Raw genomic sequence first — 24,581 nt, forward strand, 5'->3', positions numbered from 1 at the left:
CTGGGTGGTACTGACTCAAAGTCATTCTGAAAGTGGAAAGTACAGCACATGTGCCAGTCAGTATTGTACCATGAGCACGAATGTGTGAACTGCACAAGATTATAATTTTCTGTTCCAGTCATCCATGTCACTGGTCTTACATCAATACAATATGATTAACAATATGATTACCCAAACGGCTCTTTGAAGCACTGCAGAGTCCCTTACTGAAATGAAGTAAGTTGACTTAGGACCAGTGTCTGGTGCCCCACATGCTTGAACTGCCACTTCATAAGTTGACTTAGGACCAGTGTCTGGTGCCTCACATGCTTGAACTGCCACTTCATAAGGGACGGAACAGTCCAAAAAAAAGAAAAAAAAGCAAGGACAAGCTTATCACTTGACTGAGCATATCACTGGTTTTGATTTAAAGTCTCTGCAGAGCTCTGGTGTACTTTTGAACCCGGCCCAGTTTAAAACTGAACATGTGTCACCTGACCTCCTGTCCTGAACTGTGATAACTCATTTCTGAACACATTTCTCACTTTTTCATTGCATGCTGAATATGCACTTACTATACTTTCCTCATCTTGCTTGGCTACAGGAATTGTGTGTTTGCTGGATTGAGGTTTTGGTTTTGTTTGATAAGATCAGATAGTTTACGATTGCTGAATTGTTTGTCAGTGGGTGGTTTCACATCTAACCTATCTGGTTTGGTTCAATCAAACTCTGGTGTGGACTACAGAAACAGACTGAGACCACATGAAAAGAAAGGTCAGCAATAGAAGCAGACCAATATGTTCAGTATCCATGTACTTGCCAAATACGTAAATTAATCACATATCCTTGTTATGCTAATGGAAAATGTGATCTGGTCACAGTAACATTTCCCTACAAACAGTTTAGTTGTCTAGAAACATGATTTCTTGTAGACCGGTAATATGAGCTATGGTAAGATGCCTCTTTTTTCCTTCTCTTTCTATTTGTTCAACCCTATTCGTAAAATGAGATCCAGTTGTCTAGACTCATAATACTCATGGTTAGTCATTTCTCTGTGAGCTCTCTGTGACAGCAGAAAGCATTTATATACACATAAGTAGCATTAAAGTGCAGAATGACTTAGTGTCAGTCACCAGGATTTGATTTCCCCATGTGGTGCTGTGTAGCGCTGATGATGAAGGACGGCATTGACAAACCTGTCCAATAAATGAGTTACCTGTCAGTCCACTTGACTTCATGTTTGCTTCTCTTGGTTTGTTTGTAAAAAGTCAGGGGTGAACATGAACCGGACCAGAGCACTTATGTTTGTGTTGGGTGACGGCTGAAGGGAGGCAGCTTTAAAAAGGTAAAAAAAAATTTTTTTAAAAAGTGTTACTCTCTTCTATTTTCAGCTCCTTCTGTTGAGCATCTACTGTTACTGTGAGTATTAATACTTTCCTCATCAGACACAGTAGGAGTGAGCTAAGGCCAGTCCATCTCCACCCAGTTATTTGCTTATGCTCCAATGGAAATAAGTAGGTTGGTGGAATCAACACATGCATTTTCCTGAAACTGGCCAGTGAACAGTTTGTTCCTAACGTCTTCACAGGCGAGAAAAGCAACTTCCACAAACCAGTTTGAATACTTCAGTTATGTGGAGCTGAGTCTCGTGCTTTTATTTGAGAATAAAATAAACACTGTGTGTGTTTTATAGGGCTTAAGGATACATTTCCTCTGCTTTTCATAATTTCCACATACTGTAGGAACCAAGTGACATAACAACCACACCCAAAACATCATGTGGATGCTGAAGAAAATGGCCATTTATTCCAGTTTTTCAGACTGATTCTCATCTGTCCCGTGTCACGTACCTTTCAGTGTTATGAAAGCTGGCAGTTATTAATGAGAGAAGCAAGAGTTGGGGCAGCTTTAAAAAGCATCGCAGGAAACAATCTGCACTTTCATCCACCCACATGAAGTCACCTTGGTGGCATGCATCAAAGAATCCCTTTACCACAGATTTCAGCTAGGTCCTACCTCGACAACTGGGGCAATAGTTCTAAGCTGTGAGCGTGACATTAACATCACCCAGCAATATGATTATTAGTTCTTGTCACACTGTGCCTGCGTGAGGTTTTGATTTAGAGGGGTCTATGTCAGGTTAGTGCTCACTCACAAGGGGATATACGTAAGACATGTTTCCCAAAGCTGACAAAAAATATTTTGATCCAGTTGACCTACCTGCTTCTTGCTTTGATTTTAACTCACGACATAGATGACTGCATTGAATAAGAACTGATTTACAAGGTTAATACTAAGAGAAAGAAAAAAAACAATTTTTGTAAAGGCAGCTTGATCAGACATTACTTTGTGCCATTCTAGCTGATTATCAGAGCTTCATTGTCTCTCTGAACATATAACAGCTTGTAACTCTGTGGACTTTACAACAGTGGTTGCCTAGCACCGTCATAACGATAAATATTGGTGGTGTGAGTAATGACCTACAGACAACAGAACAAGGATGCATTGGACCAGTGTTATAAATACTTCCATATGGTGCATTTCTGAGTCTCTCTTCTATTTTTTTTCTTTTTCTTTTTATTTAGGGTTTGATGAATTAAGAAGTAGTGTAATTGCAGAGATAGTTCAGTGGGGTAAGACAGGTTACCTCAGCTGATGTGAGAGCTAAGCGTTCAACCTTTATTCACACAGATGTGAGGGAGTGAAGTTAATTTCACAGCATACTGACCTCTGGGAACAAAGTCTGTTTCAGCTCACTTACAGAAAAATGCTGCAGAAATCCTCCCTGTATTTGGCTTGGACTTTGGCATTTTTAAGAGTTCAGCAGCAAAGTGCTGCTGAGCCTTCCTTCCTGCTGACATTTAGTGAATTGTGTAGTTCATTGTATATATTATAAAACATCCCATACTATATACTAATGTTTTAAAGTGTAAGTTTAAGTAAGTAATGTACTAATGTTGACTCTGGAGGATTTAATATATAAATGGTATTTACATGAACACAGAAGTCCCACTGTGACTTTGGAAGAATTCCAATGATTGATAGCTGCTAAATGCACCAGGGGTTTATCAGACGCCTTTTTATGGAAATTACATATGCAGTTTAGTGCAGCTTTAATAATTTAATTCTTTTATTTTATTTGTTTATATATATGTTTTTTTTTTTTGCTGTGACCAGAACTGTCAACAACACATCAAGAGTCCAACAAAACTGTTTGTAATTTACATTACATGTTGACATTTTTAATTATACTTTGTTCTAGTTTTTGTTGTTGCTTTTCCCCAATGTGAAGGTACAACGTTTTCAAAAACAAGATTAAAGCATAGTGTGCAGCTGAGACACAGCTAACGTCTGTCATGAAATCCTACAAGAAGCAATGTGTGTTTTTTGTTTTTGTTTACATCTGCTACATCCACAGTAAACTGGGCCTATATAATCTGAAACGCATGGCTCTGTGGGGTGGTGGTGATTAAAATGAACTCATAAGCGTTGTTTTTGTAGTTGTGGAGCAGTTAAATTCATGGCACTGTCTCACTGCTTTTCCTTAACAGGATTCACAATTTCAAATTTTGCCAGAACGCTATCTTGCTCATTCCTCTGTGGGACATTTATGAGTTTATTTGTTTTATTTGGTGAGATTTCTTTTCAAGATAGCCCATAAACAATCCATGATGTTTATCAGCTGACGAAGACTGTGGTATGTAAACTGACACAGTATTTCATCAGTCATTAATCAACCATCTTCAGGATGAACTTGCATTGCCTAAATCTCTTTTTTTTTTTTCCATTGGATACTTGGTTACTCAAACCAGTATATGTTTTGCTCAACTATGATTTTAACTCAGTGACAAAAGGGTACAAAAAGGTACCTGGCTAATTATGGATTTTTTTTTTCAAAAAAATCTAAAAGAATATCCAAATATATGAAATGGAAGGCTTGAAAAAGGGTCCTACAGAGGTACAGGGAGAAACGGCAAAATGCAGGAAAAAGGTAAAGAGAAAATCCCACTCCAGATTTGTGACATCATCCTCCCCAGTGCTCACATCCAGACCAAACAGGGCTACGTGTCTGGTTTTCATTTACTTTTTTTCTTTTTCAGGCCCCTGCTCACCCTCTCCTCTTCTCTCCCTCCTCTTTTCTTTTTTCCTTTCTTTAGAGAAAGTGGGAGGAGGAAGAGAGAGGTGGCAGAACTCCAGGAGTTTGGAAGTTTGTCCCATGTCAGCATTGAACTCAGCACCACAGCTCCTCTGGTTTGAGACCGAGAGGGTGTCTGTCTCTTTCTGTCTCAACCATTTCCCCCTTCATTCAGGACTCTTTCTCTGTACATCTCTTATCAGTGACTTTATCACTACTTTGCTCAGCCACCTTCCTCTGGGAGGTGCTGGAAAATCCAGCAAGGGGAGTTTACCAGGAGGATAATGACCAAAAGTCCAGCTTGAAGTCATTTTATATAACTGATATTTTTTTTTCTTCAAAAAGAAAAACGGTGGAGAACAACTATTTCAGCTCAGGGTAAGTTCTATATTTGCTATGCTGGTGACTGTTGCACACAGACACACGCTTCTTGCATACTAGCTTTATTTCTCCATTTATACTCCTTTAAGAATTGACCTTGATTGCACTGTATGTAGATTATAAATAGAACATTGACCGGAGCATAGTTTCTAGTCATAACATGTAAGCTCATGACTGGTGTCATAATCACAGGGTTGCACAGGTTTTTTGGCTTTTATCTCATAAATATCAGACAGCATGCTTTTAGCAGCGTGACTGAAACCTATACTTTAGTGGTGAGAGTGCTGCAAGGGCAAGAGGTGAGCCGTAGTTAGGGTGAAGGAGGAGACCTCAGCAATGTTATGCATGATGCTTGTGAGTGGAGAGGGGCGTGTGCGCTCGCTTTTTCTGTTCAGATTTTAAAATGCTACTATTCCCTTTGACATTCTTGGTTCATGCTAAGCTTAATTTTCAGATATAAAAGAAATAAAATAAAATCCATGAGATGCTACAGAGGAGGGCTTTAGAGAAGTGCTCAGTGTTAGAGCTGTGAACCTGTTTTGATGAGAGCAGTGGCAACTGTGAAATCTGAAGACAACAGATTATTTAAGTCTCTTATCAAAAGCCGCTAAATATGCAGTATCTTATGGCAGGCTGAAAGGAAATGTCTCAGATCACTGTTCAGTAGCTCATCTTTCTGGACCTTATTAATATTCTGAAACAATCTTCTAATAATTCAGTTAATTTTAAGTTTTTTTGGTAATGGCAAAGCATCCAAATTTCCATATCTCCACACCCGTCACAGAGAGCTCCAAAGAGGAGTAATTGGATGGGTAGATGTTTCCACTGCAGCACAAGCCCAAAACCACACCCTCTGAAACGAGTGCAGGAGGGGAACAGTGTGAGGAAAGTGTTTTCCATACTATTGGCCAGATGAACGAGGAAAACCGAGGGGGGTTCGGTCCACTGGACAAAAGAGAAGGGGTGGGTGGGTGGCGGTGGTGTTGGTGGTGGTAGTGGGCTTCAGGGTTTAATGGACCAGGTGTAAGTCATTAATCTTCCACCTCTCCAACAAGACTGTCCATGCAGAGACAGAGGAATTCGGCTGTGTCCTTGCTTTACTGTGTGCATGGGTTTTAGTACCCAAATTGAGTTATTTTATCCTTGTGAGTCACAACATAATGAAATTACATTGGAAATTTGTCATAAATAATTCTCATGAGCTACTGCATCCACGTAGTTTTATGTTTGCATGTAACCCGTTGCTATGATACAGACAGGAAGAACTTGGTGACTGTTCAAAAGCAAGAGGAAACTTGGTGTACAATCCAGATTTGGTTTTATTTGTTTGAAGTATTTTCACATAATTTACTACCAGCATGACGACAATGCTACAGCTCCCCTTGGAAGTTAACATCTGAACTGTTATTGGCAAAGTTGCGTCAGGATTATTCGTAAGAAAGGGATTTTAAATATATGGTATAAATCAGCGTCAGTATGTTTTATGGCCAATCCACTCTCTCCAGCTTTTTGTCTTTGTTCAGTGATGCAGTGCAGATGTCTGGAAGGTCGGAGCATTTTTCAGAAAGGTCTAGTTTCGGGGAGCTACTCCTCCAATGCTCTCTTTTTATGGAAATGACTATCAGACATTTTAACCGTTGCAAAGAAGGGATGTTGCTGTTATGGTCACTCAGAGCACCAGGCTCATGAATGAGAAAGTTTCTGAGGATTTAGTTTGACATTTTCTGAGACTTCCAAGGTTGTAATTGAGAAAATACAGTGAAACCTTACTAACTGATTGCACTCATCTGTAAACAGTGAATATTGACTTCCTTGCCACAAGCTATTTCATCATATGTTTCTTTTGTCCCAACCTAACTAATACTGCAAGTTTAATAGTTGAACTCAGCCAGCCTGCAGCCTTACATTGGCCTTGGTGCTTGAACACACATCTGCTGGGTGTCAGACGGCCTAATACACATCAGCTGTGTGGAACTGCCTGCCCAGCCTGCCTCCCCCTCCCTCTGTTAACTTTATCATTGATCCTCCTCTCATCTGTGCCACACATGGCACGTCGCATCCTTCCAGCTGAGGGGTGGGTTGGATTTGCAGGTCCAAATAGCCTTGTGATTGATTCATATGTGTCGGGGCTTACTACTCCAGCATGATGTGTCCTGTCAGAGTCACATATACTGTTTGTACAAGTGATATTTCCTCACACGAAGCCAGTGAGTGGCAGTGTGGAGCTGTCTTACATTCAGAAGCAGCTTTACAGTGTAGCAAGCCCTATCCCCTTTGACCGCATTTATCTCGTATTTGTCAACAGTATGTAAACAGATGTCTTGAGCACAGAGAAAAACAGGTCTTTAGCACTGATTTATGCATAATGGCATCAGTAATCGTTGCTGACAGTGTAATTGATATGTTCTAAGTTTTCAGTCTGTAATAAAATGCAAAGGGAGCTGCTCAAGTTGAGTCAGTTTGAGAGTGGGAGGGCATGATGTGTGGTTTCCACATTAAGGTTTCTTATTAGATGCAACTTGGGCTAATTCCAGTTGCCTAGTACAAACTGTTTATGTGTGTTCGGTGGTAAAAGCTTGATTTATACACCATTTACAATTAATGACATAATCAAGAGAAAAGTGAAAAGTAAACTTTATCTGCAAGTGGGAGGGTTCAAATTGAACATCTTCTTATGTGTGGAGAGGGACATGATATAATCTGCTGTACTGCGGCTGAGGATTTAGTTTGCCAAAGAAATGCAGTGTGGCAGGATGTACAACCCTGTGCAGTATCAGGCAGGCTGTAAAAATTGAACATACATGTCTGAATTGGTAAAATATTTACTATATGCACAATATAAACATGACACACCCTTCAGTTTTAGTTTGTCGCCTTTGAACATGAGCCACTGATGCAGAATAGTATGTAGTACATAAATTCTCATACTTCATGGTGCTTGTGTCCACTTAAATCTATATCTAGCTCTATGTTTTGCTCTCCACTAACTCATGAAAGGAAATATCTGGATCTTTAGCTGTTAAATTCTCCACCATGTTCACCAGCTAGCTGCTAACTTTGTCTGCTGTTTGGTGCTGGGCAGGAAGTGTACAGCAGCTTTTCAGAGGTTCTTCTCTGAAAGTACCTACCTCCCGAAAACAATGTTGACAAGAGGTTGGAAAACCAAAACAGTGAGCTGAAAGGTGCAGAAAGAGAGCAGGAGGAGGAAGCTGCAGAGTTGGGTTAATATAAAAATGCTGATTATAGCTCCTTTAAACTATACTGAATGTATTTTGTAGTCAGCGCTTTGTTATTCATTTTTTCAGTCTGGTAAAATAAAGCTGGCAACATATTTGTAGTTTTAAAATTTGAGTGTAAAGCCAAGTGGCTCTATCTTGCAGCTTTTGCTCACTGCCAGTCTGTATGTAGCAGCGTTTTGAAAGTACTTTAAACCAGTGTGAAAACTTACCCACTGCTATAACCCTTTGTGGACAAAGACCCTTTTTAATGCCTTTTGTTTCTGTGGGGTGATGGAACCACGTCCCTCGTCCTGTCCCTGGAGGTGCGCTGCTGCAGTGGGTGAACGCGCAATTAATGACACTGCGATCTGTCGCTGAAGCTGATGGAAAAGTGTGCTGCATTGCACTGTGAGCTTGTGTGTGGTCTTTGCCATAAATGAGTGTGTGAGGTCCAGCTGCTTCAGTGTGCTCATGGGCACAGGCAGCTTCTATTGTGTTCTGCAAATGCAAACTGACACTGTTAACTATAAATAATACTGCTGAGCAAGTCCTACAGATGCTATACACATTGTACAGAGTGAGTGTGTTCTGCTCAGTGGATAACATAAACTGAACATTTTATAGTAGTGACTGACACACAGATCATAAGTGGGGGAAAAAAAAAATCCAAAACACGAAAGCAGCACGTAAATTCTCATCTTTAACAATTGTGTTTTTATGTGACGACCATGGTGGTGTACACACTGTCTGAGGCTGTCCGAGACTGAGACTTACAAGTTAGATGTACCTGGAGATTCAATGTTTATCTGGAGCTTTTTAAAGCCCATTTATGAAGGTCTTGAAAATTTCAAACATCAAACAATAAAAACATCAAAAAAATATGTTATTGTTAAATTTTATACCAGAGAGCAGATGTCATAACCAAATTCATTTGTGAGAAAATTATGAGCAAGTTACCTTTTGCATGTTTTGTGGACATGCTCGATCCTAAAGCGGTACTTTAACATTTTTATTATTAAAGTGGCAATAATCAATACTTGGATTATTGATTGAGTAATTGGATTTAATGACAATGTGCAACATGGAAGAGGTCACATGCAGCATGTCTGCAGCAGCTCTGCAGCTAAAGCATTTTTGCATCTTTTAGTTCACTGTTTTGGTATTGTGGCTCACAAATTAAAATTTGTAATATTCAGCGAGTTTCTGCCAGAAATAGTTCACTTTAATTCAGAATTTACAGTGTAATGTTGTTCCCCGTGATGGCGTTGTTTTGGATGCCTATATCAGAGAAAACAGGACTCCACTGTGCTACTATGTTTTCCTCTGTGGCGGCGGGGGGAAGCCATAGTGTGGACACACTGGCCAGGCCTGGCAAACTTTGTAGAGAAGTGGCTTTTGAGTGACCTGAAATCACATGAGCATGAGTGGAGAACACAAACATCTGTTACACTGTCCAAGAGAGCTTAGATTTCCTTGAAATAAAGGAACTTAGCGATTTAGGTCCTATATCTGGATAGTGACAGCACTGGGGGACTGCAGGGACACATACTTCTCACTGCAAGTGTAAATTCTATTCAGGGGAAACTTCTTCAATGTTTTCTGACATTTTGGCATATATATATATATATATATATATATATATATATATATATATATATATATATATATATATATATATATATATATATATATAAAGAGAGAGAGAGAGAGAGTTTGTTTTTTATAAATAAAAGATTCTCAAAAAATGTAAATATGCAGTCATCATTATCTCTATGGGCACTATGGAATGACCCCACCGTAGGCAAACACATTTTGTTTGTAAAATAACTGGCACTGATATTTAGTGCAATGCAGCTCTGCAGCTGCCTCCAAGTATTGTCAGTGGGGTCATTTTTCTCAGTATTTCACTGTATGGCCAACATTCAGTGTATTTTGATGGTCACATGACTGAGGGGGCTGTCTGACAAGTGAGTACTAATGCACTGTTTCTGTTTTTTTTTCCCTGGCCAGTTTATACTTTCAGAGTTTCATTCTCATCTGCAAAGTGTCGTCTGCATAAATACTGAACACAGCAAAGTATAAACATGGTGATTCCAAAAAACAGCTGCAGTGCTGTGCAACGCAACAGCCATGTGCTTATAATTCATTGTTTCTGTGTATTGTGGATGGCTTTGATTCAAGCCTAACTGACCCATGGGCTTCCCTATTCGTGTGTTAAGATTTTTTTTCACTCCACAACAAATTCATTTCATTCAAATAGTACTGAAATGCACATGTGGTGCACTGTCTGTGATTGTATGCGTTGTTGGCCAAGATTTAGAATCACACATAATATAAAGTAAATTAAAAAAAACCCAAAACAAACCCTTTTTTTGATTTTGCCTTTTTTTTTCAAAGTCTAAGTCGTGAGCAGCCTGTGCATCTGTGCCTCCATATAATGATGTGTGAGTAATTGTGCTACTTGTCAGATTTTCCTCCCTCTTGGTTTTTATTTTAAATGGCAGCAATTATAAGCTCGATTAGTAGTTGCAAAGACCACTTTAACAGTAGCACTTATGTGCTAAAGTTTGTATTTTTTTGTATTGACGTTACTGATAGGTTTTACAGATAAATTTTAGAGAAACAGTTTTATCACTGGATGGTTGCCGGCTGGCTGGGGAGATGCCCCTGAGCAAGAGCCTGAACCTCCGACTCTTCAGTGGCCAAACATATTGTATTGGGCTGTGGCTGTACTAAGCAGCTTATTCTTGAAAATATGTGTGTTGTTTTTGATGTGCCCAAACTGCCAAAATGAGCCACCCCACAGACAGCAGGTTAAAAACACAAACACTCAGAACATAGGTAAAAACGTATTAAAGAATTAAAAAAAAAAAAGAGAGAGAAGTAATAAAGAGAAGAAGTCATATTATTTTGCAGCCTCCTAAGTAATTTTTTTTTCACACACAAAGACTTGCATTTCTCTACCTCACACAAGCTTCGTGTGACTTCATAATCCCTTAAATGAGGGATCAGGATCTATTAAACAGTGCTGTACCTGCATTTTCCACCAGGGGACATTGTCACAGTGAAACCTCAGTATTCATGACTGACTTAGTTTGTATATGTTTTCTGGCATTGGCACAAATGCAAACTTCTTTCACATTTTATAAAAAAAGCTATTCTCTTTAAGTTACAAAAAAACAGGCATACATAAGTGGGAATAGAGCTGAGCACTAAAAGCTGGGCTTTTATTGAGTGACTGCCAGCAGGCACAGGAAGTGTTTAGAGGGAGGTTAGAGAGTTATCTACCTCCCATCACTAGCTTAATGGTAAAGATTTTACAGGCCATGTGTGCTATCTCAGGGCATTTGATTTTTCAGGATCCCTTTTTTTCAGTTGAATGGTGAATTTGCTAGATGGTGCTGGTTAAAATGGGTGGCATTTGTTTTTCTCAAAGTGAGATTCTCAAGTTTTACAGTTTTAAATTTGCTCCTGTGTGTTAATTGCTTTAGTGCTCCCACTCTGGCTGCCCCGGTGTATTTCAGGACCCACATTACCACCTCAGGGTGGCCTCAACTTTAAAAGGTTTGGTGTCTATGTATATGTGTGGTCTTGCACTTCTATCTTTCACAATTGTGAGTTTTAGACCCGTAAAGACAAAAGTGAAGACAATCCTCACTTCTCAAAAGGCTGTTTGAGCCTGGCTTTTGGGTTAAGGTTAGAGTAAGGCTTGGGGTTAACTTTAGGGTTAGAGGCTAGGGAATGAACAGTGCCAAATAAAGTCACAAGCATAAAAGCACAAATGTCTGTGTGTTTTTATCAGTATAAGACAATCTGATGTTATCAGATTGTCACATTTAATGTTTAGGAACAATCGCGCGCGCGCGCGTGTGTGTGTGTGTGTGTGTGTGTGTGTGTGTGTGTGTGTGTGTGTGTGCGCACACTTTGCAAATGATTCTGGCTTCATTTATTGATAGTGAACAATTGATGACCAACTGCGTAACCTACTTAAAGAAAATTAAATATAGTATTTGAGCATATCTGAGCAAAAAAACAAAAACAAATTCTCTCTCTGAAGTTCTCTATCATCTCTTTTCTCTTCTCAACCTCAGCCTCAGACTCTTTCTATACAGATGTGCACACTCTATCAGTCAGCTAGATTAATCAGGTTAATACAACCACATGGGACTTTTCTTTCATTTCCTGTGACATTACTTGACATAACAATGGGGAAAAAATCTGAATTAAACAGAAAGCACACACCCCTACTGTGAAAGGGAATTTTCCAGTCCAGCACTCCAACACTTATGAACACAGTATTTTGTGAGTTGGAAAATTCAGTTGTAGCCAAGCAGAGTTAATTACTAAAGCACACTGGCTGGTAGTTTTAACAGGTGGTTTTGATCATCACCGCTCTGTGCTTCAGGTCTGCTACTGATACACCAACACTGCTGCACCGCTGCAGCTTGCTGATAGTACGAAGTCATGCAGGCAGCATGCACAGAAAACGAAAAGATTAGAACCGTCAATTTCTTTGCACACACTGCAAGAAAAGGCTGACAGGAGACATGCTTTTTCTCTAGTGTGGTGTGTCCAAGATTAAATGTTACACTGTTGGCTGAAGAAGTGAGCTTATGCAATGTTGTGTGTTATATTTAGAGAAGTGGTGCAGGAAAAATGAAAACAGGGAGTTTAGGGAGTGAAAACATTTCAAACAGACGATCCCTGGAGAAGAAATGGTACTAAAATGTTCCAACTATGCAAACTGTATGTGAAAATAAAAACCTGACAGCAGGCCTAGTTTGTATGGAAGCATCTTTATGTAAAATGTAGACTGGAAAGACATTCATATTTAAATATTTTACTTAATGTAACATGCTTATTTAACTTTGCAGTAGACTCATATTCATATCTTTTTTTTTTCCATGTTTCACAGGTGTCCCCATTGTTTCTTCTGAAGATGAGGAGACATCGGTTGTTACCGCTATGTGCCGTCCTGGGTGTCCTGTTTGCAGGACTCCTCCCTAAACTCGATGCTCAGGAAGGTAAGTTGAACTAAGTTAATCTTGCAGTGAGCAGTGTGCTCATTTTGCAGATGACCTGTCTGCTTGTAATGACTTTTCCAGTTTTCAGCAATGCTCAGTGGGATATTTTTTAATGTTTTTGTTGTCCCAAAAATATTATCTGGACCTGTTCAATTATTGCAAAGAAAAGTGGAATTTATGAACTTGCTGATGATATTCTCACAACAACAACAAAAACTGACATGTATAAAATAGAATATTTTTCCACTCTAATGAGCATTGTTGGTGAACTAACTTTTTTTGTCCATTATTGTTATATCAAAATCTGAAATCAAACTGTGAATCTCAATCTCAAAAACACAGATCTGAGGCCTCAGGAGTGTTTGAGTCTGGTCAAACGCTTCTGATAAACAAAGCAGAATAATGCTATCAAACTTAGGATTACCTAAACATTACAGCTGTATCTATGTTTTGCTACCAAAACAATATTTTGGTGCCAAACACCAACCATCTTTTTTCGCTGGTCTTCACTTCTGTCCCCCAAAAACTCTCTTTTGAAGATTGTGCACAAGGGTTGGCAGCTGATGTGTACTTTCTAGTGGATACATCCTGGAGTATGGGAGAAGAGAACTATGAGCATGTCAGACAATTTCTGTACAGCTTGACACAATCACTGCACCAGGTTGGAGGGGACAGGTTTAAATTTGCCCTTGTGCAGTACAATAGCAAGCCTGAAACTGAGTTCCAGCTCAACAGCTACCCAACAACACAAGGAGTCCTGGCACACATCAAGGCTATGTCTTATCGCGGTGGGGGTACTCGGACTGGCCTGGGCCTGGAATTCCTGATACGTAAACACCTGACCACTGCATCGGGCAGCCGTGCTGCTGAAGGAGTGGCGCAGGTGGTGGTGGTGGTAACAGATGGGCGCTCCCAGGATGACGTGGCTGAGCCAGCTCAGGTGCTGCACCTGGCAGGTGTGAAGGTGTTTGCTGTTGGAGTTCAAGATGCAGTGGAGTCGGAGCTCAGGGAGATGGCTAGCCAGCCTCATGACTCTCATGTGTTCAGTGTAGACTCTTTCCTGTCCTTGCGGGATATAATCCAAGATTTAGTAGTGGGGCTTTGCGGCGCAGTGACCCAGTCAGGGCGTTCTCCCGTGGCAAATGAGGCCCCTGTGACTGGAGAAGGGACAGGTAATGAAATGGGACCAGTGTCACTACCATACTAATGTGTCTACATGTGCAGGAGGAAGCTGCTGCATATGTGGTCGTGACTGGAATTTATTATTAACGCAATCAAGTATTTTTAACAACAATAACCTTTCACTATCCACCTGCAAAAATTAACATCACTTGTTCTGTCATTTAATATGGCCCTAATACTTTAAAAGTCACAATATGATTTGCATGTGATTGACACCCCTACTGCATCTGAGATTAAGGTGTTCAGTTTGTAACAGTGGCACACAAATGTGGACAGATCAAAGGCTATTCAAGCAATGTGAACATTCTGTCCCAGATGCTTTTAAATATGGTAGTTATTTCAGCACTGTGGTGGCAAACAGCAATAACCCCAGTCATAATTTAAGACATGTTGCCTGCCAACAACAAATTAAAATGGTAAAACTGACAATGGCACCTCAGATTAAAAACCATCATTCAGGAAAACCTTTGGAAAAGAACATGGTCTCAAAGGTGCCTTACCCTTTAAAACATCAAATCTCAAAATCAATGAGCTTTTAACAAGAGCTAACTCTGCACCACGCTTATGTGTCTTGCATATATATGTCTGTCTTATATGTTTATCAGTCACACTGTCTATCTGTGTAAAATATGTGCAGTATTGTGTATTTGAAACAGTGATGAACCTGCCAGGAATCATCCTTGACCTGCAGAAGAAGTACTCTGAGAATGTTTAATATGTAGATGTCCAGGAATTCTATATATATATATAATATATACATACATATATATATATGCAAGAAGTTACAGAAACTTACTGGAATGAGAGAGGTCATTTCCAGTGAAGAGCAGTTCTTAGTGTAAAAAGTCAAGTGTTCAAGGAAGACACTGTCATTGCAATTCAGAATAAATTGGAAGCATCACTAATTTACATGATTTCACAATTTTTTTTTTTTTTTGGGATCACATGTAAATCATTCTCAAGTACTATAAACTTGTAAGCATCAAGGATGGACCACAGGGTCATGACTGGTCTCCTTACCTGAGGTCCGTAACAAGAGTCTGCATGGGATGACTGAACTCAGTGGAGTTTATACAAGGAACATATGAAACATATGTGCTTTATTTTTTAAAGATTTTTTTAACCAGTTTGTAAAAGTAAATAAATAAATAAAATCTTTTCAGTTCAAGTACCAGTCACTCAGTCACAGTAAACCATCAATAAATCATTTTTTGACCATTTATCACAATTGATGTTCCAACAACAATCAAAATGAAGTGAGTTCTAATCTTCTTATGATATGTGAAAACAACAATTTTTGGCCCATACAGGTTGTGGAAAATTATCCTTATCAGTGGTTAGCATTCAGAATGAATGCAACACAGTTAGTACTTGATACTTGATCATAATGCTCCTGCAATCCAAATATAATATAATTACCATTATGTGACTGGAAGAATTTTTTTTTTATCACATTACATTTTACAGCAATTCTGACTAAAGAGTCCAAAGCTACATTTAGGTGAAAAAAAAAAAAATCAACAAATGATTTAAGGAAATCTCCTTGGTTCAGCCTACATGCAGTATGATGTTTTTTGCAATGTTGTTATTGATTTGTTCACTCTGAATGTTACACATGCAATGACATGCTAGCACGAGTTCTTTGATTAAATTCTTTGTCTCTGTCTCACTATGTTAACGCTTTCACAAGTTCCATTTTGTTTTGTTTTCTCTCTCTCTCTTTAAAGCACAAGATTCAGCTGACCTAGTACTCTTAATTGATGGATCACAGAACGTTGGAGCAGCAAACTTCCCCTTTGTGCGTGATTTGGTTTTGAGAATCATTGAACTCCTTGATGTGGGCAGGGACAAGGTTCGGGTGGCCTTGGCCCAGTATAACGCCAACCCAGAGATAAAGTTCTATCTAAATAGCTATGACAGCAAATCGTCAGTCCTGGAAGCTGTGAAGGGCCTTTCCTACTCAGGGGGCGACGAATCTAACCTGGGGGCTGCCTTGCAGGAAGTGGCCAGGAGCCTTTTGAGCCAAACAGCTGGGGGCAGGGCAGAGGAGGGTGTGCCTCAGATGCTGGTGGTTATCAGTGCTGGGCCATCCACTGATGATATTGATGCTGGTGACCAGGCCCTTGAGGGGGCTGGCGTTTTCACATTCGCCGTGATGATTGGTGACACTGCTGCTGCAGATCTGGAAGCAGTTGCAACAGACAGAAGTTTTGTTCTGTCAGCCCCTGATTTCAGAACAGTGTCAAGCCTGGGTGACCAGCTGCTCCCATTCCTAAACGGGGTGGCTCAGCGCACCATTGTAGTTCAGAATGAGTTCACAGAAGGTATGTAACTTCTCTGTAAATGTTGGCGGGGCATTGTGGTTGTAGAAGGGAACTTATTAAATTAAAATCTTATAATGCATCAAATATATAAGGTAAGAAATGTTTGGTGAAACACTGCTACATTGTCAGTTATAATAAGTGCTATTAACAGAGGTGGTAATAATACAGAAAAAGTTAAGTATTATCTTGTTAGTGTTTTGCGGCTATTTAGATGGACTTTCAGAGAGTGTTTGAGAGTGTTTGATACCTTACTAAGCCTTTCAGAACTTGGTTTATCAAACAGCATATTTTCAGCAGGGGTGGGACATCATCTCAGCCAGTGCAAACAATGAAAAATAGAATCACAAATTTGTATCAATAAGACATGAGATCACAAGCAAGAATCTCTGAACTACTTCAGTTGTTTTAATAGTTATTTGGCAAAAGGTTGATTTGATTTCAAAACAAGCTGACAAGCTCAAGTGTGTGCTATAAGCACATTGTTACGGCTAACATGTTGTTAAACACCAGCCTAACAGTATTTACACGTCCTGTCAGAGCTCTTTTTTTCACCACTTACCAAAACGTGCCGTTCCAGATGTCTGATTCTCTTAATCAGCCACTTGTTAATTCCAGCTTTTCACCATTTTGACAACTGGCTGTCATGATCTTGGGTGATGGGACATGCCACCTGCAGTTTTTTTAATGGGGAGTCTGTGAGTGTAATTTTCCTCCATTTAAGTAAATAATTTTCTGTCAATACAAAGGGTGCAGTTTAATTGTGAATACAGTTTTTCGGAGAAACTTTTCGAAAGAAAAAAAGCCCAACAACCATTGCAGTGCTGAGAGCAAGCAAACATTAAGTACATGGCCTACCCACAATAGGGTTTGTCAAATTAAATAAAAGGATTTCTTGCACTATATGAATGAAGGCAATTATCACCAATGGAAACAACTCTCCATTAAAGGCAAAAGTTCAATGTCACTTCCAGGCTAGTCTCTGCTATACAGTGTGTTTTCAGTATAAATGTTGTTGATTAATCCTTAATATTATTGAGCATTTCCATTCTTATTCTTATTAAGCCCAATCAGTACCTTCTGTTTTCCCTGTATGTTTTCCCTGTATGCAGCTGTCAAAGCATCAATTACAAAATACATTTTATGATAACATTTAAAAGGAATCCCCCTTTTTTCTAGTATGTCAGTATTAGTTAACACATCAAATATAAATATAAATTATGAATCTAATTACAGGTTTCCTTGGTGGGTCTTGTTAGCCCTTAGCATTTATAGGTGTATCATTATAGCATTTCCTAAAATTATCTTTTATTTTCTCATTAATGTTTCATTTCTTTTCAGTCTTGGCAGTTGGAAAACGAGACATCATTTTCCTAATCGACAGTACAATGGGTGCAACGTTCATCAACTCTGTGCGTGAATTCATCAAGCGGTTTGTTGATGTCATGCCAATTGGTCCAGATGGAGTTCAAGTGGGTGTGGCTCAGTTCAGCAATGTTCCTCGACTTGAGATGGATCTCAACTCCTATGGATCCAGGGAAGCTGTAAATGCTGCTTTGGGCAATATCAGACCAAAACCTGGACAGACAGTCAATACTGGAGCTGCCTTGGACTTTGTGCGGATGAATATGCTGCGGCCTGAGAAGGGCAGTCGTATTCAACAGGGGATACCCCAGCTTTTACTGTTGATTACCAGCAAAAGGTCCAGCGACAGTGTGGAAGAACCTGCTAAGGCCCTGCAGCGAATGGGTGTATTGACTCTGGCTGTGGGCTCCAAGGCTGCTGCTGAGCCGGAGCTGAAACAGATTGCCTTTGCCGACAGCTTTGTGTTCATGTTGAAGGACTTCCGTGGACTGCTTCGCAACCCAGCGGCAATTGTTAATGCACTCTCCACATTAGCTGGGGTGGTGGTGACCGAAACACCCACTGCGCCAGGTAATGTTTTGTCCTATAAGCACATTCCATACAATTCAAAAGTAATATAATTAATGAATTGACTTGAACATGAAAAAAAAATGGACCATCTAAACTAAAATGTAAATTTACAGATGAGTGACAAATTACAGGTAAAGCTTGAATAAGTAAGTGGAAAAACAAATGCAGAAACAAGTTTGCAGGACGATAAAAACGATAAAGTAGGCCATCAAAATCTTACACAACATATGGGAGACAGCAGTTTTCACCACTATTACCAAACCATCAAAAAAGGACATGTCTTTTGGTAGTATGGTGTGGTGCCACATGAAACACGGCAAAATAGAATACACTGAAACAGGATTTTGCAACTGTGGAAAGTTATGACTAAGGTAAACAGGAGAAAGAAAAACAACAGTGGCACAGACATCAAACACTCACAGTTTAAAAATGACATATTTCATTGAAGCTGTTCTGCTGGCTTGTGCTAGGCTAACACTTTACTGAGACACTTTGTGCTGTTTTGTTTAATTTGTCACCCATCTACAAGTGTCCATAACAAATAATTAATTTCATTTGATCTGATCTAATATGTTATTAATTGGTTTATATCTTCTACAGCCTGAAAGCATTTGTACATACATGTTTTTTCTTTTCCACAGACGTGGAGACAACCACAGTGCAGACTCAAAAAGTGGTCCGAGACATTGTCTTCCTTGTGGATGGCTCAAACTACGTTGGCAGCACTAACTTTCCCTATGTGAGAGACTTCATTATCAATGTGGTCAACCAGCTAGATGTACGTCCTGACAGGGTCCAGATTGGTCTCCTGCAGTTTGCCGAAAGTCCAAAAATTGAATTTTATTTGAACAGCTACAACAACAGGGAAGATGTTGTGAATAAAATCTCTCAACTCAGACTGACTGGAGGCTCAGTTTTGAATACAGGAGCTGCCATGCAATTTGCCCTCAGAAAAATGTTCCTGCAATCAGCTGGATCACGCAAGAGACAAGGAATCCAGCAGGTCTTGGTGCTTATCACTGGTGGTCCATCCCAAGATGAGCTTAAAACCATAGCTGATCAGCTGGCTTTGGCTCAGGTTTTGACCTTCACAGTCAGTTCTGGACAAGCAGATGACACCCTCCTGAGTACAGTTGCCTTTGTTCCAGATTTGGCTTTCTACGACCCAAGCTTCTCTAATTTACCAGCTTTGGCTGAAGTAATCTTACCAAAGTTGATAACGGTAGTTGGCGATTTGGACTTAGTCAATCAGGAATTGGGTGAGTTTTGTATTTTCTTCTTTTCTATAATGAAATAAAAGTAATGTCAGAATTTCAAACTGTAAAGAAGAAGTTTCCCTAATAACGGTTAATTTTGTTTTTCCACAGCTGATGAAAGGGATGTTGTCTTCCTCATTGATGGCACAGACAATGTTCGAGCAGATTTTACCCAAATCCAGGATTTTATCATTAAAATAATTGAACCACTTGAAGTTGGGATTGACAAGGTGCGAATTTCAGTGGTTCAACACAGTGAGAGACCATCTCCAAGTTTCTACCTTAACACTTATCAAACCAAAGATGAGGTGATGAGAGCCGTCAGGGGGATGAGACTGGCTGGTGGACGTAGTCTTAACACAGGAGTCGCCCTAAAATTCACGAAGGACACCATCTTGTCTGAAACATATGGTAGCCGGGCTGCGCAAAACGTGCCTCAGTTTCTGATCTTATTGAGTGGAGGCAGGTCCAGGGACAACGTGAAGGAGCCTGCTGGTGCCCTGAAGACAGAGGGAGTCATACCATTTGGTATTGGTGTCAGGGATGCAGATCCTAAGCAGATTGAGGCCATTTCACACAACCCTTCATTTGCCTTCAATGTGAGGGAATTCAGTGAGCTTAACACCATACCGCAGCGGATCAATAACTATGTGACCCTTCCAAAGGAAGAGCTAACTGTCATCCTAGAGCAAGGTAAGAAAAATCTTGATTCTTATTAGCATGTAAAACTTCTGCCACTGTTTGTGTTGCTCTATCAGAATAACTGAATCTTATTTGTTATGTCTTAGAGCAAAATGATGTTGTAAAAAGAGATATTGTATTCCTCCTGGATGGCTCTGATAACACAAGAAATGGATTCCAAGAGATAAAGCTCTTTGTTAAGAGCATAGCGGGGAGCCTCTCTGTCAATGAGGGCCAAGACAGAGTATCTGTGGTTCAGTTTGCTGATAACCCAGAGGCCAGCTTTTATCTAAATTCCCACAAGACAATGAATGACATCATGAATGCCATAGATAATTTAAGGCACAAGGGTGGGAGGCGCCTTAATATTGGTGAAGCTCTCCAGTTTGTGAGGCATAGTGTCTTCACTTCCTCCACGGGCAGTAGAAGACTAGAAGGAGTGCCCCAGATTTTAATTCTTTTAAGTAGCAAACCATCTACTGATACAATAAGAAGTCCATCTTTTGCTCTTAAGGAGCATGAAATTGTGTCAGTGGGAGTTGGAGTGGGAAATGCCAATCTTTCAGAGTTGGAAATGATTGCCTTCAAACCTGGTTTTACGTACAAGGTCACTGATATCTCCAAGTTGCCCTCAATCCAATCACAACTTATTGCTACATTGAACATAAACAAAGACACTGACAAAACCATGACTGGAATCTCTGATTTAGTAGGTAAGAACTCCACATTTGAACATATGCCTAAAATTGAAGTACAGTATAAGTTCTCTTCCAATAGGTTTTCTCTCTAGAACAGCAACAACATAAATTCCTTTTGATATGATGATAAATGATTGAGTCATTTTAGCATGTTTGTATTGCATATTTATGATTACTCTTGCTGTGAAATTTATTCTGCCTTGAAAAATCAAATTTTGTGTGTTCATAAGGCTTTCCAGAATGTAGCTCTCTTGTATACTTCTTTAGAGTTGTTTGCTTTGATGTTACTAATTCTTTCAAACGTCTTTTTTTTTTTTTTTTTAATAGAAATGGTGTTCTGCTTGAAATAACACATTTAGGGCAACAGGTCATCTGTCTTTTTGCACTCAGTTTTTTTTTCTCTGAGCTTCTTACTTGCTCATGCTAATGAATATGCATGAGTGTACAAAAGTCTTCAGTGTGCAGTCCATGAATTCTCTTTCAATCTATACACGTATCATCTTGTTCACGCAGAGAACAATAAGAGAGACATAGTGTTTCTTCTTGATGGGTCGGATGACTCCCGAAATGGACTTCCTGCTATTCGAGAGTTCATCAGAAGAATGGCAGAAGAGCTAGACACTGATGAAGATAAGGTTCGAGTGGCCGTCGTACTGTACAGTGGTGACACCACAGTTTACTTCAACTTAAAAACTCACAGATCCAAAAAGGCTATCATCTATGCTGTGAGAAGTCTTCGCCATAAAGGAGGAAGACCCCGGAACACTGGCGCTGCTCTGCAGTTTGTGCGAGACCATGTTTTCACAGCTTCATCTGGGAGTAGACGACTAGATGGTATCCCTCAGATCCTGTTTTTACTCACTGGAGGAAAATCCAGTGATGATGTTTCCAGAGCTGCATTAGACCTTAAAAAAATCGGTGTTCTGTCTTTTGCCATTGGCATGAAAAATGCTCAACAGGAGGAGCTTCAAAAAATTGCTTTCTCCTCCAGATTCCTTTTCAACCTGCCTGTCTTTGGTGAACTTTTGTCCATTCAGCCCGAGATAGCTGCATTTGTCCAGTCGAAAATACAAATTGAACCACCTACTGTTGTAGGTAAGAAGTGTCCTCAATTTTTAGTTGAATCAGACTCCCCGCCAAGGGTTTAGTACAGTTCTTTCATAGTTTGAATGGCAATGAAACTGCATCATCTTCTGAAGAATGTCAGTCAATCAGTTTCATTGTTCCTCAATCTGTCTGGCTAGATACAATTTCCTGGTTATGCTGTTTCTTGTTTGGCTCTCATTTCTTTTCTTCATGTACCATGGAGAGTCTTTCTTGACAGATCCACCTCAGCAAATATCCTTTCTTTCTGTTATTCTTATGCTCTTCCTTGAGCCAATGATTATCACATCATTGACGGAATATTTCGAGTTAAGGAATACTGAATGTCCTTTATTCAGCTTTCTCCATCTTTCATTTGTGAAAGAGGAATATGCTTCTTGTCTTGTAGCTTTTTCCATATGTATCAATAATTGTTTTATCTACCCTTTTTTCTGGCTTCTAACATCTTGTTTATTCCTGTTTGAATTTGAAAAATGAGTTTGAATTACAAGTGCTTGTATGGCTTTACCAACCATCTAAAGTGATTATCCTGGTTTTCTTGTTCTTTTCTAGTTGAATTAGAGTCCCCTCAAAGAGACATTGTGTTTCTTTTGGATGGTTCAGATTACACATGGAGTGGCTTCCCAGCAATGAAAAGTTTTGTCCAAAGAGTGGTAGAAACACTCAGTATTGCTGAGAACAAAGACCGTGTGTCTGTGGTCCAGTATAGCAGAGATCCACAGACACATTTCAGTTTGAACACCTACACAGAAAAACAAGATGTTCTTACTGCTGTCCAGGAGCTGAGCCACAAAGGGGGCACACCCCTCAACACTGGGGCAGCCCTGGACTATGTGAGAAAAAATGCTTTCGCTGACTCCTCAGGGAGTCGGCATCAAGAAGGTGTCCCTCAGATACTGATTCTCTTGAGCGGAGGAAGATCTCAAGATGATGTTGCAAGTGCAGCTGTGGCTCTCAAACAAGACAAGGTTGTCCCATTCTGTGTGGGTACAAGAAATTCAGACATACTCGAGCTTCAAATGATTGCACATAACCCTTCCTATGCTTTCTCTGTGCTCCGGTTTGATGATACTGGGAGTATCCATCAGCAACTTGTGTCACTTGTGAAAAGGGTGCCTCGACAGCAACCAAGACTAAAACCACAGAATGTATTAGGTAAGACAATCTATCCATTTACCTATCTGTCTGTCTTGAATAACTTCATGCGTAACTCTAACTGAGCATCATCCTTGTGTCTGTGAAAGGTTCTGCAGATCAGACTGAATCCATTCAACGCGACATTGTATTTTTACTGGATTCCTCAGATGATATGCAAAATGAATTTCAGGCAATGCTTGGGTTTGTTGAGAGAATGGTGGGGAAACTCAATGTGGATGAGAGCAACGATCGCGTTTCAGTGGTGCAGTACAGCATGGAACCATCTGTTGAATTTTTTCTGAGCACACACAAAACACAGCAGAATGTTGTGGACAATGTGCGAAGTCTGAGGCATAAAGGAGGCAGACCCCTAAATACTGGAGCAGCCCTCCAGTACATCAGGGATAATGTTTTCACGGCCTCTTCTGGAAGTAGGCATCAACAGGGTGTCCTGCAGATTTTGGTTCTCTTCATTGGTGGACAGTCCAGTGATGATGTCAGAAATGCTGCAGAAAACTTGAAAAGAATCGGTGTGATGGTATTTGTGGTGGGAACAAAGAATGCAGATACCCTTGAGATTCAGTCTATTTCCCAGGAAGCCAGTCATGCTTTCTTTGCAGCAGATTCCAGTGATGTTTCAGGCATTGAACAACAAATATTTTCTGCTACCGAGAAGGCTGAAACCCCTCCTATCAAACCAGCATCACATGGTAAGACTGTTATGACAAGATTGTACACCGTGTGCACAACTTCATGCATTGTCAGTATCAGGTAATTGTAGACAGGTAATCATTAATTTCAACTGTGGGTGAATGATAGACAGGAACAGACTGGTACCCTTTTGTGACTGTTGGATTCATTGGCCATCAGATCACAAATATGATGGATTGTGAAGTGGATTAGACAGCCCCCTTGTAAATAAAATATTTTGGCTTTATTTAGGCAATAGGAAACAATTTTGGACTTATTTTCAGTCACGATTTAAATTATGGTTGATACTTGTGACTGAATAAGTGCTGAAATTTAACATGCCAGTTTTTTCAACCCATTCAGAAACAGCATTAATTGGGGGCTTTGCTACTGATGAACACATAAATACTTGAAATTCACCTGTTTTTGGCCATTTTGCTAATAATGAGGACTAACCTACACAAACCAAACTTTGCAGTTTGGTCATTAAAACTGTTCTAGGACTTCCTCCATGTTGTTTCAGTGGTCCCAGTTCATTCCACTATACCACGGGTGTGGATTGCTTCAAGAAAAATAGCCTGCTAAAATAGCAGAGTATGTTGTGCGCATGGAATTATTGAACATTTGCAGGAATTAAACACTAATTTCATCCTCAACCAATTTGTTTAAATGCCTGTGTAATTACAGATCCCAGCAGAAGAGATGTTGTATTTTTGCTTGATGGTTCTGATGATTCTCAGCAAAGATTTCCAAATATGAAGGACTTTGTGCAGAGAGTGGTGGCAAACCTAAACATTGGTGCAAACAAAGATCGTGTGGCCGTGGTTCAGTACAGTAACA

At 39.8% G+C, this 24,581-nt stretch overlaps 1 protein-coding gene across 1 annotated transcript; it reads left to right on the forward strand.

Moving 5' to 3' along the window:
• The first annotated feature begins 4,236 nt into the window (after nt 1-4,236).
• On the forward strand, nt 4,237-22,814 carry LOC121193928 (collagen alpha-3(VI) chain). Its single transcript, XM_041056358.1, has 8 exons — nt 4,237-4,492; nt 12,629-12,737; nt 15,647-16,243; nt 17,582-18,175; nt 18,817-19,434; nt 19,543-20,124; nt 21,324-21,535; nt 22,779-22,814. Exons 2-8 carry the CDS (start codon nt 12,653-12,655, stop codon nt 22,812-22,814), a joined length of 2,724 nt encoding a protein of 907 aa, XP_040912292.1. The 5' UTR covers nt 4,237-4,492; nt 12,629-12,652.
• The last annotated feature ends 1,767 nt before the right edge of the window (nt 22,815-24,581 follow it).

The sequence above is a fragment of the Toxotes jaculatrix genome, chromosome 15 (assembly GCF_017976425.1).
Source record: "Toxotes jaculatrix isolate fToxJac2 chromosome 15, fToxJac2.pri, whole genome shotgun sequence".
NCBI classification, from domain to species: domain Eukaryota; kingdom Metazoa; phylum Chordata; class Actinopteri; family Toxotidae; genus Toxotes; species Toxotes jaculatrix.

Excerpts from the sequence above, each read along its gene's own strand:
- LOC121193928 (XM_041056358.1), top strand. The coding sequence starts at position 12,653 with ATGAGGAGACATCGGTTGTTACCGCTATGTGCCGTCCTGGGTGTCCTG. Across the intron at positions 16,244-17,581 it reads TCAGAATGAGTTCACAGAAG|TCTTGGCAGTTGGAAAACGA; the intron begins GTATGTAACTTC and ends ATTTCTTTTCAG. Across the intron at positions 20,125-21,323 it reads AACTGTCATCCTAGAGCAAG|AGAACAATAAGAGAGACATA; the intron begins GTAAGAAAAATC and ends TTGTTCACGCAG.